The sequence below is a fragment of the Podarcis erhardii genome (genome assembly GCF_964252035.2).
Source record: "Podarcis erhardii genome assembly, chromosome: 2".
NCBI classification, from domain to species: domain Eukaryota; kingdom Metazoa; phylum Chordata; class Lepidosauria; order Squamata; family Lacertidae; genus Podarcis; species Podarcis erhardii.
Genome location: NC_138498.1, coordinates 74563413 through 74576275, shown reverse-complemented (window position 1 = coordinate 74576275; position 12863 = coordinate 74563413). Strand labels below are relative to the sequence as shown.

General features: G+C 42.3%; 1 protein-coding gene across 10 annotated transcripts in view; it reads left to right on the top strand.

Moving 5' to 3' along the window:
- The window catches only part of LOC309335440 (semaphorin-3D-like), a 63728-nt gene that overhangs the window by 40001 nt on the left and 10864 nt on the right, over positions 1-12863 (top strand). For all 10 annotated transcript variants that reach the window (XR_014153502.1, XM_081850477.1, XM_081850476.1 and 7 more), the window contains 8 exons: positions 1197-1325; positions 2487-2632; positions 3617-3731; positions 4736-4805; positions 5344-5488; positions 6019-6241; positions 11351-11439; positions 12748-12789. Coding sequence is in view for 9 of the 10 variants with exons in the window: in XM_081850477.1 (XP_081706603.1) it covers positions 1197-1325; positions 2487-2632; positions 3617-3731; positions 4736-4805; positions 5344-5488; positions 6019-6241; positions 11351-11439; positions 12748-12789 (959 nt within the window). In the remaining variant the exon portion in view is untranslated. The remainder of the gene's footprint in view (positions 1-1196; positions 1326-2486; positions 2633-3616; positions 3732-4735; positions 4806-5343; positions 5489-6018; positions 6242-11350; positions 11440-12747; positions 12790-12863) is intronic.

Genomic DNA, 12863 nt, shown 5'->3' with positions numbered 1-12863 from the left:
AAAGCCAGGAGGAAGAAGCATCCATTTTTCCAGATCTTTCTTTATCCTGCAGGCCACCAACCACACTGTTCCAAAAGGTCCCCCAAACTTCTTCATATTTTGAGGTGGGGGAGAGGGAAGAGGGAATAAGCAAAAATGGCCTCCCTCCCCTTTTCACTAATGTAGACCTTTTCTGGATCAATCAGAGCACAAGTGGATCCAACCCAATATATGCTAGGATCATTTAAGACAAATGCAATATATATTAACAGGTTTAGTTCCAGCAGTGGCTTTTGCAATCTTTGTCTCTGTGTGCCTCCTTTCTTCAGTGGCAGAAATGGGGAACCTCAAGCACAGGGAGCACATGTGGCCTTCCTCTCTGTCCGGCCCTTGGAACTCTCCCCAGGCCACACCCCCTCCCAAGTCACATCCCTCAGCCCTATTTTGTAATCCTCCTTGGGTGTTTCTGTCTGGCTGGAATGTGCCCCTGAGCTTCCTGTTTGTCTACATGGATGATAGAGAAGGATGTGTGATTATGAAGAAACTAGCCCTGTTCAAAAGACTAAAATGCACATTCATTGCTCTGCTGACTTTACTCCTGCCCTGCCCACCACTGACATGTGTCCCCCTCCCCAAAGGTCACCCAGAAGGGAATGTGGTCCTCATGTGGATAAAGGTTCCCCACTCTCTGATCCATGGTCTCTGGTCAAGGCCAGCACTTCCATGGATCGAGGCAAAAAAAAATTGTTTCAGGCAGCAGATCCACCCGCCCTACTACTGGAAGCCCTGCCACAGCTTCACCCATGCCACCACTGCTGCTGCCACAATGTCCAATGTCCTCGCCCTAACATGGCAACCTCACCACCACAGCGTGGGCACTGTGGCAAGGGCAGGGAGGAGGTCCAAATGTGTTGGGAGCAGTGTTGCAGAGCATCAGCAGGGCATTTTGCCTACAGCAAAAATGTTCTTGGACACCCCTGTCTCTGATATATTAATCCTCTTTCCCATTATTGCATCTCCATATTGAGTGAGGACTTTTCTATTTGTTGAACACTAAGGAGGGGTCAGAGAGCAATCATACATAAATTGTTAGCCCAATATTAATTTTCTTACTTAAAATGTGCAGAGTGTAGGTATGAAGCGAAATAATCTTCCTTAGAGATCTGGAATGTAGCTTTTCTGCCAATATATATTTTTTTCTTTTTTGGATTTGACAGATGGGGAGTTTTATTCAGGCACTTCTGTTGACTTCATGGGCAGCAGTGCTGCTTTTTTCCGTACACAGCTTGACAGGGTTGACCAGAACTACATCCGGACAGAACAGAACCAGGATTACTGGTTAAATGGTAAGTGGGTGATGGTAGAAGCAGCTGCTCAGAATATGATCTCTGTTAGCTAACAAGTCTGCCATTATTGTGCATGTAGCTCTTCACCTACAGAGTGATACAACAAGGATGTGGAACGTAAACCAACTAATGTGGCCGTGTTGCCATCATGATAACTCACAACACTTCAACCCCATTGCCTAAAAATATCAAATCAAGTTCACTCCAAAAAATATTTCCATGTATTACCATAAGATCTCAGGGAGTTATAAACATAATCTTCTTGGCACAGATAATCAAAAAACAGTTGCCATACATTATAGAAAGGATGGGGGTTAGAGTTCCCTTTGGTCGCATGAATCTGACACGTCAGCTTTTCAGCCAGGGCTACTGTCCATGCCCATTGCATGGTCATTTCCATGCATGCTGCCATGAGAAGGAATATTAAAAGTTCTTTATGAGCAATTGGTGGAGCAAAGATGTCCTTTCTTCCAAGCAAAGCAAGTTGAGGGAAAGGTTGTAGGTCTGTTTTGTATATTAAACTCAATCTTTAAACAACAAAATCCAAAATGAATGAACAGATTTACATTGACACGCAAATTAACTCAATAGTTTTTCTGCCTGGAGAGAAATGGGTGGGATCTCTTGGTGATAGTGATACTTCTGGACTGAGATTGACTGAGTAGTGCAGAGAACTGATTGACCAGAGAACAGGAGATGGGTAGAAATGTCTCCCTGAGCCACTCTACATTCAGAGGGATTGTGGAGGAATGTGTGGGACATAAAAATGTGGGGCAAGATATCACCAGAAGCCTCCGCTCCTATAGCCATGCTACCCTGGAAAGGAGGGCTTCAGCAGCAGGGCAGCAGCCAGGGTAGCAATACCTTCCTGCCTCAAGTGGCAAAAAAAGGACAGGTAGCCCACGAATTTCGTAATTGTGGGTTTTCTTTTGTCGTTTTGAATTTTTTTTGCAACCGTAGTTGTCCTCTTTTATTGTTGCCTTGATTTTTAAAATTATTTATTCATACATATACATGTATATATATTTGCTGCCAGCAATTTTTAACTGAATTGTAGCTATGACTCCTTGACTTCTGCATTGCAGGGGTGACCCTTGGAATCCCTTCCAACTCTAAAATTCTGTGATCCTTTGACTTTTAAGTGAATTTCCCTCCTTGCAGAGCCTGTGTTTATTGGTGCCTATGCTATTCCCGACACCTACAACCATGATGATGATAAGGTGTACTTATTTTTCCGGGAGACTGCAGTGGAAGCTGGACAGTGGGAGAGAAGGCGCATCTATACCCGGGTGGCACGGGTCTGCAAGGTCAGTGAGGGGAGTCAACTGGACAACCCAGCTGTGATTCAAAGAATCAGCTCAGCCTACAGGAACCATTGCTTGCTGCTTTGAATATTTAGTGTTTGCCAATATGATCATGCTTTTAACAGGCCAGAAAGGGATACTGAGCGCTACCTCCCCACCCCAGTGGGATGACCTGCATTTTGTCTGAATGTGAATTCTTCTCAGAGTGACACTGGTACCCAGATGCTGGGTACATAAAATCTTTTTTTCCTCCTCCTATGATGGGGGTTGGGAACCTCTGGCTTTCTAGATGTTGATGGACTTCAACTCACACAACTCACTCTTGAACTTGGTAACATTGAATTTATAATTTGTAAGATTGCATATATCTCTCAAATATTGATTTGAGACTGGTACATATATTCTTTGAGTTTGTATTATTTTGTGTTATAGTACACATTGCTTTGAGACATTTAGTGTGCAGTGTACTTTCATTTTGCATACAGAGTTTGTGCTTGATGAAGACTCCAACTCACATCAGCCAGAGCCAATATAGTCAATGGTCAGGGATGATGGGTGTTGTAGGCTGGGTGTTGTAGGCTGTTCTGCAGCTTCCAGTGTGGATAATTTTCCTTCTGCCTCTGTCTTGGAACATGGTACTCATCTGATAAGCGTTCTTTTCATCAGGCAGAACAACCACCTTGAAGTCAGAAAGTGTGCATTGAGAACCAGCCTGAGGTTGCGGCCATGTTGTGGTTGCAATCCCATGTTGACTTGGGACTCCATGGGATTTCCTTCTGCATGGAAGTAGGGGGAAATGGCCCTTTGGGTGTTCCACTTTTGCCAGAAGAGCTGGACAATCCTGATCATCCAAAGTTTTAAGACACACCAGTTGTGTGACCATGATAGGGTTGATTCCAGTAAAAGCAGTAGCTTGAGACAGGGACATAGGCTTTCCATAAGTGGATGAGATTATAGTCCTGACTGGCTCCTCTTTCTGGCTGGCAGAATGATGTTGGTGGGAAGCACAGCCTCATCAATCGTTGGAGCACATTCCTAAAAGCCCGGCTGGTTTGCTCCATTCCAGGTCTGCAGGGCACCGAAACGCACTTTGATCAGCTGGGTAAGTTTGCTTTGCATTCTCTCATTCTTTCCTGTGGTAATCAGTGATTACTATTATTGGTGGGAGTGACTTGCATCCTGCAGTACTGGTTCAGCATCGTTTTTCCATGCCTTCCTCTCTGCCCCACCTTGAACCTTGCTTGAGTGAGTGGGTGAATCTGTGGAAGGAAGTTCCTCCATTTTACTTTCTCAATGGCTGGATGGCCATCATCATATGTATTAGGGTGAGGACATTATTTCTTAATGCACACATACTTAATTTGAAAGCTCTTTTCCACCAAACCTGCACTTTTCACTCTGAGGTGGGTAGACCAATACTTGTGATTGTACTTCTTTCTGGGGAGGGACTCTTTTCTAATGTGCAGTCCTCTGTGATCAGAAATGGGAAATGTGACCACTGCTGCAAGAGCACTGAGGGTTCATTAATACACAACAATATTTTACCAGACATTAAGTACTCAGTTGCGGACACCCTTTTTTCAACAGCAAAAATAAAGCACACCACAGTCACTACCCAACCTACATCCTTATTATTTAATACAAGACATAGCGCAGTTAATAATTGATGCTTTATTTTCTAATTATTTACCATTTAATAGTTGTGTGTAGGTATGCATGCATTCCCCTTTAAGCAAAATAGTTTGGGAAGACACACTAGTTTCTAGTTTATCCAGGGTGTAGAATTCAACTTGTCTTGGGCTAAGACACTTGGCACAGAATTTTAATCTGGACACACCATTCTGGTCATAACTAGTACAGCAGGATTTGTTGTGTTCTGCCCACCAGTTCCCCCCAACTCTGTCTTAACAGCTGCTGAAGTACCCGCTTAGGTGGTGTTGGGGTTTTTGGAGCTGAAGCTGCAATTGCCATAAGGGTGGAGACATTGTTACGATTAGAGCTCTCCCTTGTGTTCAGTCTTCAAGATGGTTCTAGCAGCCAACCACAGACCTCCTCATCTCATCTCATCTCATCTCATGTGTTTCCCGCCCCAATGTTTCTTTCCAGAGGATGTATTCCTCCTTCACACCCGTAATGCACAGAACCCTCTTGTTTATGGCCTCTTCACAGTGTCAAGGTGAGTGTTAAGATGAACAACCAACATCAAGAAATTGACTCATTGTTTGTGCACGCACCGGGTGTGCTTCAGCATTGACAAAGGCTAACACATCATTTAAACACAGTGCTTGTGCACAGATACCTTATGCAATGAGTTTCCTTGGCTCTGAATTGGAGGCATGAAAAAGCACTACCAAACAATTGCTCTCCCCAAGTCCAAATACTTGCAAAATGTAGTGCACCTTGTGCTAAGCCACTCATAGGCATGGGGGAGGTGGGATGGGGTTTTGTGCAGTATTCCATTACAAAACACAACACTCCACAAAGCAAAGATCAACATGGAGGACAGTTAGTGAGAACAAAGTGCTTCTCTGAATCAATGCTGGAATGCAGGAAGGTCCTCCAAATCCTTGAATAAAGTGTCTATTTTCTAAGGTAGAAACCTTTCAACGTAACAGTTTTTCAGGTGCACACAATGCACGTACCATATAGCCACAGCATCAGTAGAGTATGATTCTAGGATTTGCCAGTTACTTTTGTCCCCTCTTCTTTCCCAGTGGCATTTTTAGTGGTTCTGCTGTATGTGTTTACTCTTTGGCAGCCATTCGGGCTGCTTTCAATGGACCCTTTGCACATAAGGAAGGCTTGGACTATCAGTGGGTGGAATTCAGGGGACGGATCCCCTACCCCCGCCCTGGAACGGTACGTCTTTAAAACACAAAAGTTTCAGCCAGGGATGGGGAGTTCAGAATCTGATTCAGTTCGCATTTAAAGGTGAGCCTAACTAACTTGCACTATCTGGGACAATAAAAACCAAACCAAACCACCTTCCTTCAGCACTTGCAGTTTTCCACATTTTGCAATGCACATACTGGAGTAAAGTGTGCTTAGAATTCCTATAGTAGTGAAAATGACATGCAAAAATGCATTGTTAGTTAGGGAAGGTTGCTTTGCAAAAAGATGTATAGTAGGCAGAATTGCATAGGAACGTTAGTATAAATTTGTACTAAAAAGGTGATGAATTGTCATGAAGACTTTTTTTGCCAGCCCATAAATAGCTGGCAAATAGGGAGGTTGGAAAGAACTAGGAGACAGCCACATATTGGTAGGCTCTAAGGTACCCCCATTGCTTTCGTTATTTTGCTGCTACAGAACAAGAAGGCTACTTATTGTGGAACTTGAATCCTGTACTGTCTTGTACTCTTTTTATGTCCTCATTCTTTCTCTGCCAGTGTCCCAGCGAAACATATGACCCACTCCTCCAGTCAACAAAGGATTTCCCTGATGAAGTGATTGGCTTCATGCGCACCCACCATCTGATGTGGGACCCCGTCTATCCACTCCATTGGAAGCCTGTTCTGATGAGAGCCAATGTAGCCTTCCAGATCAAGCAGATGCTGGTGGACAGAGTGGAGACAGAGGCTGGACCTGTTGATGTCCTCTTCCTTGGAACAGGTAGAGGGTGGTAGCTAAAGATGTCCGCTCTCTTTGTGACACACTACATCACAATGGTCTTTTTTCCATGGGCCCTTCATGTGTCCTTTCCAGCTCAGCAGGCAAAGGAAGGCGAGGGATGGTAGTGCCCAAACATCATGATGTCATGATGAAGGAAGAGAGATTGTCGCAGTAATTTAGGAGTTTGCCCAGTCAAAATGCTGTAAAATAATCTGACAACTTTATATTTTGAAATGGTCCCTGATGTTATTCTGAAAAGCTGTTAACAAAGAACTGCCCGTCCCTAAGAATCTCACCTCAGTAGGTACTGCATTAGATCAGATAGGAGCTCCAGAGGTTGAGAGGGAAGGATTTGAGGTTCAAGGTTGTGATCCTAAACATACTTGTTGGAAGTATAGCCATCAAATTTGATGGATCGACTTCAGAACAAAGAAGAGTTTTGGAATGGCCTAACAAGAAACTGAAAGTGAGAATTTTTGCTAATTGTTACATTACAATTATTTGTCCGGCTGAGACTTAGGGTGCAATTAGATATGGTGGTGGCATGATTCAACCCAAATCATGCAAAATGTCTACAAAGCAGCAGGGCTTGGAGAGGGGAATTTTTTAATGGATACCACAGCATGGGAGTGTGGTGATGGAAGCCACGTCTTTCCACTGCCTGTGTTTGTGGCCTTGAACCTCTTTCCCTCACCATTTTTCTCCCCATGAGGGTTGCTTCCTATTGCAGATCCCCACTAAGAGAAACATAGCTGGAGAGAAGCAAATGTAGGAAGCAGGTTATGGATGAGGAGGAAGATCCATTTCACCCCTCCCCACCCATGTCATGCTGATCTCTTTCTGCTCTTTAAGGGGAAAGAGCAGTGCGCCAGTACTGGCTGTCACCAGCCCATGAGTGGGCATTCTTTGTACACTGCCATTCTATTTATCACAAAGCCTTGTTGCAGTTTTTGTCAGTGTTTTTGTTTATTAACATGAGTATAATCTGAAATAAGAAGTGACCCTTCTGATTGCTAATTGAAGCATAATTTTCCTACTAGCAGTGCTTTCTTATAGGAGGAAAATAGGTGCAGGTACTGTGTACCCTTGAGTATCCCCAGAAAAAAGCACTGCCTACCAATAAAAATCTGATTCTCTACGAAGTATTGAAAGATACACATTTTAAACAAATATAAAAATGTAAAGTAGGATTCCAGAAACTACAGGCTGTCATTTTGGATAGGGATCACTGAAAACATCAGCTTGGTACATTGCAGCTATCAAAACAATGCTAGAAATTATTAGCAAAGAGATGAAATATAACAAAGAAAATATCATAATAGCTCTATATAAATATGCTTGATGAGTCCACATCTTGAGCACAGCATGCAACTAATCTGATCGTGATATCCCAAGAAAGACTTATCACAGCCAAAAAATTGTATGGAAATAACACATTATTATTGCTATGGAATGCCTTCCATATGAAAATCTTCCGTACAAAAGACTATGGAAGAAAGTTGTGGGATATTGTCAGTGTTCAGCGGTGTTGTGCATTGAACAGCTATTATTATTTATTAATCATGCATCACTTATTCCCAAAGCAATGTACAAAATATAATTAAAAACAGCACAAAAATACCAGAAAACAAACCTGAAAGCAACACAAAGTGGACACCCATGGCAAAGACCTATTCATCCAGCTGGGAAAGCTCTTTTGGAACAAAAATGCCTTCAACTTTTAAGGTGTTTGTGTTGACTTCTGAGAACTCCACATTCTACACAGCCTAAGATAAGATTATAGGGAGTCAAAACTTTTATAGTCTCTCTCCCTGCCCCTGTGAATATAGGACATATGTCTACACTACAAATTTGTATCATTGGGGGAAAGTATGGCTCAGGTGCTCATAACCAAGTTAATAAGAAAAGTGTTTTGCTTCTGTAGTTGATGGTGGCAGATATGGTGGGTTGAGCCTGTGCTTGCATTCTAGTGTAGGATAAAGGGAAGGGTTGGGGGAAAGAGACCAATCACCAAAGTTTCAGTAGGCTGAGTAGCTACATTGCCCTGCCACCACCCATCCTGTGTACCTTAGCTGTGCAGCCTGTGGACATGTATGGGTTGCACACATTAACCCTATGCATGGCATGAACATAATTATGTTGATTCTCATATTTGAGAAAGCAGCCCAACATTCCCACTTTTCCCCAAACTCAAAATAACAATCCGCAACTGGTGCAGAAGCCAGCACAATCTTGGCTGGCATTTGTTCTACTGAGGGGTTAGCAACCCTACAGAGTTTTGGCATGACAGTGTATGGGGACTAGGCATAAATGAAAATTGGCATCATCACTTGACCACATTGCCAACCATTCCATTTGGAAGCCTCTTTAGTAACAGTACGTGAAAGTAACTGGCTATAATGTGCAGTTGTGCCACTGAGATCTAGAAGCAAAGCTGATTTATCCAATCTTCAAATCAAGCATTGAAAGAAACTTCTATAGAAATTAAGTGAAGGCCATTGTAATAGTGGTGTTTGAGCAAAAACCATCAGGAACAAATGAAGCTGCCATACACTGAATGAGACCATCACTGCATCTAATTCAGTATTGTTTACACTGATTGACAGCAGCTTTCCAGGGCTTCAGGCAGAGGACATTCCAAGCCTTGCCAGGAGATGCCAGGGATTAATAGAATCATGGAATTAGAACCTGGGACCTTCTGCATGCAAAGCTGTGTAGCACTCATGGTGTTCTGAATCCTCTGCTGCATGCTGAGAGTAATGCAGGAACAATGGATGCATCGTTTCTAACTTCCTGTTCTTCATACCTTGGAGTATCCAAAACTGGCATCTTTTTTTTTTTATAAATAGTATTTATTGAAGTTTCGAAAAGGTTACAAAAATGTAAAAGAGAGAAAGAAAAAAGGAACAAAAAATACAAAATACACACAAAAAGAAGTAAAAATAATATAAAAGCAATTTAAAAAAAAAAACACATCATCCTTTCCATATCTTAACTTTCCTTTACTTGTTTCCCTGACCACCTCACACCTCCCTTTTTTGTATTCTAGTTCAATTAGTAATTTCAGCAAATCCTTTCCATTTTTTCTTTTATCTTGATAATTCATCTAAATATATTATAACTTTGCATTTTCACCTAATAACACTCAATTTTCAATTAAATAATTTATCTTAAAAAACCTAATCTGTCAATTAAGTCAGCAAATCCTTCCATCTTTCACTACTATATTCTGTCATTCAATTTGCCTTAATTTATTTTAACCTTATCTTACCATAAAATACCGTAAAACTTAAGACTTAATGCTTATTTATACATAACTCCATATTATTTCTACTAAAGCCAAATAGTTTCCTTCCAACGTTTTTCCTAATATTCATTAATTTTACAATAATTTCCAAAATAAAACTTTAAGAATTTTCTTCCAATCTTCATCCAGCGTCTCTTTTTTCTGGTCTCGGGTTATGTCAGTCCTTATTGTCCTTCTCTTCTGGTCCATCAACCTGGTAATCTTATGTCCGAGGCTCTTAAGTCTCTTCCATGTCCCTTCTGCAGATCTTCTTCTTGTTTATACTTGCACTTTACCTTCTCTTTTGTTGATCTCTTTCTTAGTTTCTTTCCTTTCTCATTGAAGAGTAGATCTCGGGGATGTTCCAACTCGAAAATGTCTCCATCTTTCCTCAAGAGATCAGCCCATTCCTCATAGTTCCATTCCCCACAGTCAACAGCGTAGTCCAGAGGGTATTTAAAGACATGCTTCAAGGACCCTCCAGACTTAAGGGCCCCCACAATTCCAGATCTCCCCTGGCCCGCTCCAGGTTCAACCTTCAACATCAACGGCTTATGCTCCTGTTTGTATTGCTTGAAGTTCAACAATTTCTTCCCCTGTCTTCTGCATTTGCACTTGCTCCATCAAATCAGGTTCTTGAGTTGGCTCCTGAGTAATTCCTGTATAAATATTCACTGTTTGTCCAAAATTGTTAACTGCAACAGTCATCAAATCCATCTTCTCATGCAACTGTTCTAACAGGGCGCTTGTCTTGCAAAGAGCAAGCACCAAAGTTTCTTCCAGACACATTTTTGTTCAAGGTCACAGTCTGTTCCAAGGATCCTAATCACCACAGCTGGAAAAACCCCAGATCGACTCCAGCAACAATTTAACAAACTCCCTCTAGAGGAGGCAGTTTCTATTTGTATCCATCTTAAAAGCAAATCCAACAAAAGAAAGTTACTTTCACTTTTCGAATTTTTAATTCCTTTTAAATGCAAAGGGCAACATTGAAGATAATTTGTATCTCTTCTGTAGCTGTCTGTCAAAAGATGTTTCTTTCACGGTCAATGAACTCACCAAAAGTCTCTGTCTCTGACACCCCGTTCCCAGGTTTGAGAAGGTGGAAATTTATCTTTCTTTACTCTCTCTCCTGCAGGTATAAACAGTCAAATTTCCCCTCTTTACTCCTGCTTCAAAGAGGGGTTTGGATGGTTGAAACAGGAGGAATTTTAGATCCTTATGAACAGCTTTTCAGACTTTAGCTTGCACAATTTTTGCTTCGGATTATTTACAAAAACGGAAGGCGGATTTCCTGTTTAGAGCCTTCCCGCTTGAGTGCCAAATTAAAATGTTTCTTAGCCTAATTTTCCGTTCTACTCACGGGTACTTGTTTTAGAGTCCAATTGTCCACAGGAAAAAGTCAGCGCTCTCCGGCAACGGCTGTGCGGCTTCACTCCGTAAAAATAGCGGTCGATTCAAGACACCGCGCCACTCACCCCCACGTCACTTCGGACCCCCCCAAAAGGGGTTTCCTTGCATGTAGGGCTCCTGGTGTCAGCCGAATCCCATGTTCCCAGGCTTCCTCCGCCTGGGATTTTTAAGGGGTTTCCACCTTCGCCGCGGCGGCAAGACCCGATTTTCGTGGAGCGGGTTCCTCTGGATCAGAGGAATTCCGCCATTGCCGATGGCGCTAACCCGGAAGTCCCAAAACTGGCAACTTTCAGAGATAGTTTACTGGACTTGTGCAAATAAAATGCTTTGACTAACTTTGACCTAACCAATTCTGCGCAGCAAGAACTGGTGCAGTTAACCGTGATATGTCCTTACATCTTATTCTGCAGATGATGGCAAAGTACTAAAAGTGGGGATTGCTGGCATAGGAGGCCAAGACCCTCAGGAAATTAGCTTGGAAGAGATCAGTGTTTCAAAGGTACTGTGGAAATCTCATTGATACTTAAAAGCCTTTTTGTTTATGGATCCACCAAGAAAGTGCCATGTTGCCAGACGTAACTTATGATGAATTTTTGCTGACTGAAAATAGAGACTTTGTCTATTGTGGGGAATGGTGGTTGCACCAATCAACATTCAGGATGTTGTGCTTTCCTTTTCTAATTGGAATCTTGGTGTAGAGCACCTTTTACCATCCTGTTGCCTTCAAGGTATATTTGGATTCCTTTGCCCATCAGTCCTAGACAGCACAGCCTATTGAGATAAAACTGCTTTGGCTCACCTTCAGCACATCTGGCTGGGGCTGATGAGAGTTGTACTTCAAAATACCTGGAAGGCATCAAGCTTGCAAAAGGTTGAAATAGAGCAGTAGCCAACTCCTGGCAGTTTTCCCTGGAAACCAAGCAAGTTGAAGTCAATACTGATTTTTCCCTTCAGTATTGACTTCACTTGACCTTGAATGGATGACTTTGAACTAAAGGTTATGGCCTGCATATAGAAAGATGCAATATACATTTTTTAAAATAATGATCATAAGATACATGACTGCTGATGAAAATGGAAGGCATAGATCTAGCATCCCCTTCTTGCAACATATACTACAGAAGTAGCCAACACAATGCTCTCTGGGTGTTGTTGGGCTACAGGTCCCATAATTTCTGACCGTTAGCTATGCTGAGTGGGGTTGATGGGACTTGTGCATTTCCCAGCTACTTAATCAACTGTCCTAGGGCTTAGCTGTCTCTTGAGAACCTACAGCAGCTTCTTACTTTTGGTGCATCAACCTAGAATTTTATTTACTCTGCACTTAACTGGAGTGTTACAGGGCAGTGGAGAAATGGGAAGTAACACACACAGGACAAGAAAGGCCCACGCACACAACATATCTGGAGGGTGAAGACTGTTTTTTGTGCTGGCAAAGTGTAAAACAATGGAGAACAAATTAGCCTGCTACTTTTCTGAACTCAACCTTCTGAATGCCAGTTTGATGCAAATCACAAGTGGGAAGAGAGCGTAGTTGCACTCTACTCCCGCTTGGTGGTTTCCTGTAAGCATCTGGTTGGCCACTGTGAGGACAGAATGCTGGATTAGATTGGCCTCTGGCCTGATCCAGCAGGGTTGCTCTTCTTAGGTTTTTTAGTAGCATACAAGAATGTCAGGAAGACAGCAGGCTCAGTTTATGAACACACCAGTCTATAGCTGGGGTGGAATTTTGGGGATGCTAATACTGAATTCAGAATAGAAGTTTGCTGTGCTTGTTCAAACTTCTCCTGTCTTCTCTTTCTTGTAGATGTCTTCAGCCATCTTAGACATGCAGTTTTCTCCTAAGAGGGTAAGTCTGTATTTGTTAATCTACCAATCACATTTTTCTATAGGACAGCCTTCCTCAACCTGGTGTTTGGACTA